Below are 7,592 nucleotides of genomic sequence, written 5' to 3'. Positions count from 1 at the left end.
GTCATAATGAGAATTGTGCTTGCTAACATCTCACACTGCAGTTACGCCCTCCTGCCAGTAGCGGCGCTTCACTTGGAGAGCGGCCAACAAGAGCGTGACATGTTGACATTCCTATTATAAACGTAGATACAGGGATTGGTGTTTTGGGTACATTACATTTTTTGTAAAAGAGAGAAGTCTTTTTTTTGTGTGAAATCTTGTGCTTGCAAGGTTGAGGGGCGTTAATACTGAGGAAAGCAGATCCCCTCACAGCCAGGAACACAGTCATCCTAATTTAAACCTGGATCACAGTGGGGGTCTCACCCGCTGCAGTACCAGTTCCCCTTCCCTCTCTGTTTATTGCTGTTTGTAACCCAACTCGAGTGAGGTAGCAGACCTACATATTGCTGAGTTGACACAGAAACGTGTGACATTTGTGTATAACACTGGCCGTTCCTCTGCGGCTTTGCTCACTGCTGGTCTGGGATCTGCGGTACAGATTATAATGTTTAGCCAGTGACCTGGGCTGTACTTCTAAAACTGTGCTTGAAATGGATAAATGTCAACCACTCCTAATCAGGCTGACGTTAATCGGAGGACGGTAACAGCTTGTGAATGTCAGGGCCTAGTTCAATATCAGCCTCCTTTATTTTGTACCAGCTGTTTTGTGTAACAAACGTGGGACGCCTGCAGCTGATGGGTGGCGCAGTGGTTCTCAAGAGCTTTCATCCGCGGACCAGTCAAGTGGGGCAAAAGACTCCGTGGACCACCGACAAGTCCAACCTCACATTGGCTCCCCCCCGCCCCCCCCCCCCCCCCCAAAAAGATTTATTAATGAGGGAGGGGGCTGCTCTTGACGAGGCACCAATGAGGTGGTGTCTGGTTCTGAGCCGGAGAGCTTCAATCTCAGGTCGGGCTGCACGAGCAGCCGGTTCCTCCTTTTCAGCCCCACAGGTGTTGAAAATACAATCTCGCAGTTGTGTGTTGTCACTGCAACATCAATCTTTCTTGGAATATTACCCTGGTGTTGCTCCCGTGCCCTGCATATTGTGGGAACAGTTTGGTTACACGATTAGTAGGGGTGAGGGTTACCGGCCCGTTCTCTCGTATGACCTTGGCCGTGGCGTTGTGTGTCATAGAGATTATCATAGAATTTACAGTGCAGAAGGAGGCCATTCGGCCCATCGAGTCTGCACCGGCTCTTGGAAAGAGCACCCTACCCAAGGTCAACACCTCCACCCTATCCCCATAACCCAGTAACCCCACCCAACACTAAGGGCAATTTTGGACACTAAGGGCAATTTATCATGGCCAATCCACCTAACCTGCACATCTTTGGATTGTGGGAGGAAACCGGAGCACCCGGAGGAGACCCACGCACACACGGGGAGGACGTGCAGACTCCGCACAGACAGCGACCCAAGCCGGAATCGAACCTGGGACCCTGGAGCTGTGAAGCAATTGTGCTATCCACAATGCTACCGTGCTGCCCTTGTCAGTGGCTTGCATTTTCTTTAAGGGCCTACTAGAGGACCCTGACCCTGGACCATCGGCGGTCCGCAGACCACGCTTTGAGAACCATGCACTGGATGCCAGATTACAGGTACAGACAGACATAAAACACATCCTTTCAAATACGGATAAACAGACTATTGACTCGAATCGAAACTGATTCTGTTTCTAGAATGGGAAGACCAAACTCAAGCATCGAACACGGCTGCATTCCTATTGTAGCAACACAGGCAGTTCGGCCAAAATCCACCACATTAAAGTTGCGAAGACACTCCCGGAGGAGAGAAAGTGCTTCACAGGCTAGACTAAGACACAAGATACTTTTGTGGCGTCGCCTTTCCTCGTGACAGGACCAATGTGTAGATGAGAAAATGGCTTTGAACACTGCACTGGGCTTGGGGGGGTAGCAACCTGACTAGGCCATATAGGCTCACGTTTAGGCTGCCAACCCTCTAAAATGGACATGGTGTGAAAAGTTTGTCTTTTTAAAGACGCCAAAGTTCATTCCTCCTCCCCACCCCACATCCCACCCTTTCACTTTGTGTTGCCAACATTCCAGAATTGTTGGGGACTCCAGGAATTGGGTTAATCTCTAGGACACTGCTGCAAGCAAAACCAGGGGAAAAACAGACCAAAATATAAATTGTGTTTCTCCTGCGTTATCTTTGAGCGCCTTTGTTTATTAGTTATCGGAGATAGGGGTGGAGGGGAACATGTATGTCCGATGGGTTTGACTGAAGATTGTAGTTCATGTGGTGCGGTTTCCAGGAATCTCCCACCAGAGTTGGAACCCTCATGACGCACCCCCCCCCCCCCCCCCCCGGCCACCCCCCCCCCCCCCCCCACGCCCACTCGCCACCTACCCCCCGCCCCCACCACTCTCTCCTGATGACGTGACAGCAAGAGTTGAGAAGGTTTCAAATTCATCAGCACCTTGCTCGATACCCACCAACCCCTCCTCCCCCCCCCCCACAAACCCAGCCTCCCTGAGGTGCGCCATGTACAAGTATTGCTGGGAGAAAGACGATGTGACTCTATTGTGTGTTATATTCCGCTTGGTGTTAAGTCAAGCACTGAGGTAAACGTTGGCCAAACTCAGAAGCAGGGACTGACAACAGTCAGTTGGACGTGTTCCTGGAGTTTTTGTCACATGATCCTCCTGGCTTTGACTTCCCGCCCCCACTCTCCCACCACTGGTTGTCCAACAGGTCCATTATTGTGACACGGCTCCTTCCTGGCACCAGTTGTTAAGCAACGAGGCTCTTCATTATCTGATTGGATGAACTTTGACCCCCATCTAATCTTTAGTTGTGGGTGACCCATTCTTTTAAATGCGTGGCACCGTTAAATTTTCTTAAAGGGGACAACATGTGAGTGGCCTGCATGCTTGCAATTTGGGGGGAATTTGCTGTTAACGTTTAGTCAACGAGCCTCATTGTCCTGTCTATATTTTTATAACTAATGAGGAAACGGGTTTAAAGAATTATATTTTTTCAAATCACCCCATGGTTACGGCTCAGAAGGAGGCCAAACGGCCCATTGTCACTCTCTGAAAAGGGCAATTCCCCTAGTGCCACTTCCTTGTCTTCTCCCCATGGCACTACACAGTGTTTCTTTCCAGATAATATTCCAATTCTCTCTTGCAAACCTCGCCTTGAATCTGCCTCCGCCACGCTCTCAGGCAGCACATTCCAGATCCTAACCGCTCGCTGTGTGACAAAGATTCTCCTCATGTCTCCATTGGTTCTTTGTCCAATTATCCCACCATCACTGAGCTGTCCCATGCAGGAGTAGTGTCCCCTCGATCTCCATCCTTCCACCCAATGGGAACAATTTCTTTCTATCGACCCTGTCGAGACCCCTCATGGGTTTGAACACCTCGATCAAGTCTCCTCTCAACCTTCTCTTTTCCAAGGACAGTCCAAACTTCTCCAATCCATCTACGTAACTGGAGTCCCTCACCCTGGGAACCATTCTTGTGAATATTTTCTGCACCCTCTCTAATGCCTTCACATCCTTCTTTAATTATGGCACTCAGAACTGGGCACAATACTCCAGTTGAGACTGAACCAGTGTTCTATACAAGTTTAATATAACCTCCTTGCTTTTGTACTCTATGCCCTAATAGATAAAGCTCAGGATACCATATGCTTTATTAATTGCACTCTCAATCTGTCCTGCCCCCATGATGTTTGCGCATACACACCCTCTGCTCCTTTACATTTGCGGCCTTCATTTCAAATTGTCTCTCCATATTCTTCCCACCAAATTGAATCAGTTCACATTTTTCTGCATCAAACCTCAACTGCCACCTCTCCGCCCACCCCATCAACCTGTCTGTGTTCTTTTGAAGTTCTACGCTGTCCTCACAATTCACAGTGCTAACCAAGTTTTGTATTGTCTGCAGATTTTTGAAGCTGTGCCCTGCACAAAAGTCTTGCTCATTAATAGATTTCAGGAGGAGCGGGTGTCCGAACATCGACCCATGGGGAACTCTTTTCGGAACATTCCTCTGGTCCGAGAAACATGTTAACCACTATTCTACTCTCTCATTCCCGTCACCTAGCCAATTTCGCATGCATGGGTAGCGTTTTACTGCCTCCCCCTTCGGCAGGAATTCCCGGTACCATCCAGGTCACCGGATGTTTGCATGGCTCGCCCAAGTTGCAGCTGTCCTTTTCGTATCATGTGCTCTGATTTTGCTCACGAGTCTTTCATGCGGCATTTTATTAAGTGCCTTTTGGAAGTCCATGTACACCACATCAACAGCATTGCCCTCATCAACCCTCTCCTGTTACCACGTTAAACAACTCCAGCAAGTTAGTTGAACACCACTTGCCCTTCACAAACCCATACACCTTTCCTTCATGTAACTGCCCATGTAACTGTTAATTTTGGCCCATTAATTTTGCTCCTTCCCCCTCCAAAGTAGCGGTGAGATTAAGTTTCAATTTCTGGAGACTCCAGGGAATTCTGAACATTGGCAACCTTGATCAGGAGAATGAGCATCTGTGCCTTTGCAACCTCATTCCTCCCAACACTCCCACCCCTTTCAGTAACTCCTCCCTGTAATGTGGCTTTATTTGGGGGTGGTGAGATGGACACAATTTCGCACTGGATTCAAGGCCTGCTGTAAGTTGCGTTGATCATGATATTGGGAAGTGCATTGCGCCTCTTCCGCCATGAGCCTAGGTCCCGCGAATAGCGCTTGATCAGCCTGAACCAGTGGCAGGTCCGGTGCTTGTCAGTGTCCCGGAAGACGAACGCCTCCTTGCGAATGTCCAACAGCTCAAACGTATCGTCGCAGTCCGGGTCCGAGGAGACCACGCAGTTGCTGAGGTGGATGGGGCGTCGGAACAAGGCGAACTTGCCACCACTCTTGTCCCGGATCAGCACTAATGCAGCGTCCCGCACCGGTGGCAGTTCCCAACCGTGCTCGCCCGCCATCCCTTCTTGGCCAGGTTCGGCCTCCCGCCCCACGTTGACCATCAGGAGCACGTGGAGGGTCTGGAATTTGAGCGACCTGCTCCCTTTCTTGGCCCACTGGCCGTCGCTGGGCTGCGAGGACTGCAGCGCCCCCTCCATGGGGAAGCGGGTGTCCTCCCGAGGCCAGCCCACCGCCTTGATGGCGATTTCCCGCATCTCGATGTTGACGACCTCCCGGTTGCGCCTGCTGTCGCGGCGGAAGGAGCGGAGCGACCAGGGCGGGGCGCCCTCTTGCTTAGTCTTCATATTGATGTGCTCCAGGTGGGACTCCACCCTGCTCTTCGCCTCCCTCAGGCGGCAGTGGTCTGGGTGGTACTCTGGTGTGGAGTTGCTGATCCGGCAGAGGAGAAGGGGGTATTTTGTGACTCGTTGCAGTGGAGCCATGAGGAAGGACCGCAGATTCATACGGCGGAGCGCGGTGTTGTCATTCTGGGACACATCCAGGAAGATCCTGGAAGCAAGCAGGAGAACATTTGGTTAACCCAGAGCAAAAACAGCACTGGCTAGTATAATCAACTCACTGACTAGTACAAGCGGTAATAGCTGAAAGAGAGAGGATAAAGCTGGGACAAGTTCACAAACAAATTGTACCGGAACGCAACTCACGCGTTAAACTTTGCACAGTGGTCTTATTTAATTGTGGAGTTATGAAATGAAAATCGCTTATTGTCACAAGTAGCCTTTGTTACTGTGGAAAGCCCCTAGTCGCCACATTCTGACACCTGTTCGGGGAGGCTGGAACGGGAATTGAACCCACACTGCTGGCTTGCCTTGGTCTGCTTTAAAAGCCAGCTATTTAGCCCGCTGTGCTAAACCAGCCCCAAGGAGATAAAATGAGAGCCAAACCCTTCAGGAGTGCAATTAGGAAAGAGTTTTTCACACTAAAGATGGGGATGTTTGGAATTCTCTTCCCTAAATGGTAATTGGTGCAAAATCAATTGTTAACTTCAAATCAGAGATCGGTTGATTTTTGTTAACCAGGGGTATTTAGGGTATTAAGGAGTATTAGGGGGTATTATAATAATAATGATCTTGGGTGGCACGGCGGTGCAGTGGTTAGCACTGCTGCCTCACACGCCGAGGTTCTAGGTTCGATCCGACTCTGGGTCACTGTCCGTGTGGAGTTTACACATTCTACCCGTGTCTGCGTGGGTCTCACCCCCACAACCCAACAATGCGCAGGGTAGGTGGATTGGCCACGCTAAATTGTCCCTTAATTGGAAAAAATGAATTGGGTACTCTAAATTTATTTTAAAATAATATAATAATAATCTTTATTGTCACAAGTAGGCGTACATTAACACTGCAACGAATTTACTGTGAAAATACTCTAGTCGCCACACTCCTGCGCCTGTCTGGCCACACAGAGGGAGAATTCAGAATGTCCAATTCACCTAACAAGCACGTCTTTCGGGACTTGTGGGAGGAAACCGGAGCACCCGGAGGAAACCCACGCAGATACAGGTAGAAGGCGCAGACTCCGCACAGACAATAAACCAAGCCGGTAATCGAACCGGGGTCCCTGGCGCTGTGAAGCAACAGTGCTAACCACTGTGCTATTAAGGGATGTTCAGGGATTCAGGAGTATTCAGAGATATTAAGAGGTATTCAGGGTATTACGGTGTATTCGGGGTATGAAGGGGTATTCGGGGTATTAAGGAGTAATTGGTGTTACTAAGGGGCATTCAGGGGTATTCAGGGTATTAAGGGATATTTGATGGTATTAAGGGTTTTTCTGGCTATTTAGGGGTATTTGGGGTATTAAGGGGGTATTCAGGGTATTAAGGGGTATTTGGGGGCATTCAGGGTATTAAGGGGTATTTGGAGATATTAAGGGTTTTTCTGGGTATTGAGGGGTATTCGGGGCCAAGGCAGGTATTATGGAGTTAGGTTGCAGGTCAACCCATGATCTCATTGGATGGTGGAACGGACTTAAAGAAGGTACCATAAGGTGTATAAGGCGACCTGCCGTACAAGAGGACCCCAAAACTCATGGGACTGGATTCTCCGATTTGATTAAATCGAATGAGAACTTCAGACAAAACCTCTTTACCCAGAGAGTGGCGGAATGTGGAACTTGCTCCCACAAGTAATCAAGGAGAAACCATTTGGCCTGTTTGAAGGAGCTGCCAATTGCATCCCAGATCCCAGTTTCCTGCCCATATCCTTGTAAATGAGTCCTCACCAAACATTTGCACTTTGAATTGAAATTTTAAATTTTAAGACTGAGTTTGATAAACCCTTGTTAGGTAAGAGTATTGAGTAAATCAGAACAAAGGGAGGTCAGTAGAGTTGAAGAACCTGGCGCACTGAATGGTGGAACAGACTCAAGGAGCTGATGGCTCGGACCTGTCATCCAGTGTTTTGGATGTTTCGGTTTAGTTATAACCGGGTTCTACAAAGCGGTGTGAAGTGGGGTGGGATTTCTACCTGAGGAGTTCCTTCTCTTTCTCCAGCGTGTTGAGCATGTTGATGGAGGTAGACTGGTGGATGCAGTAAGTCTGAAAGGCGGGCAGCATGTTGACAAACTCGAGGAACATCTCGCCAATGCACACTGTTAGAAAGTCCTCATCATCCTGACAGCACATTAAAAAGAACGGAAGATTAGAAGACAA

General features: G+C 49.1%; 1 protein-coding gene across 4 annotated transcripts in view; it reads right to left on the bottom strand.

The window, feature by feature from the left end:
* Positions 1-4,203: 4,203 nt before the first annotated feature.
* The window catches only part of arhgef49 (Rho guanine nucleotide exchange factor 49), a 379,760-nt gene continuing 376,371 nt past the window's right edge, over positions 4,204-7,592 (bottom strand). For all 4 annotated transcript variants that reach the window (XM_072469693.1, XM_072469719.1, XM_072469710.1 and 1 more), the window contains 2 exons: positions 7,408-7,553; positions 4,204-5,428 (listed from right to left, as the gene is read on the bottom strand). In XM_072469693.1, the coding sequence (XP_072325794.1) occupies positions 4,612-5,428; positions 7,408-7,553 (963 nt within the window). In that variant the 3' untranslated portion in view covers positions 4,204-4,611. The remainder of the gene's footprint in view (positions 5,429-7,407; positions 7,554-7,592) is intronic.

Source organism: Scyliorhinus torazame, chromosome 2 (assembly GCF_047496885.1).
Source record: "Scyliorhinus torazame isolate Kashiwa2021f chromosome 2, sScyTor2.1, whole genome shotgun sequence".
Taxonomy (NCBI): Eukaryota; Metazoa; Chordata; class Chondrichthyes; order Carcharhiniformes; family Scyliorhinidae; genus Scyliorhinus; species Scyliorhinus torazame.
This window is presented reverse-complemented; position numbering and strand designations above follow the sequence as displayed.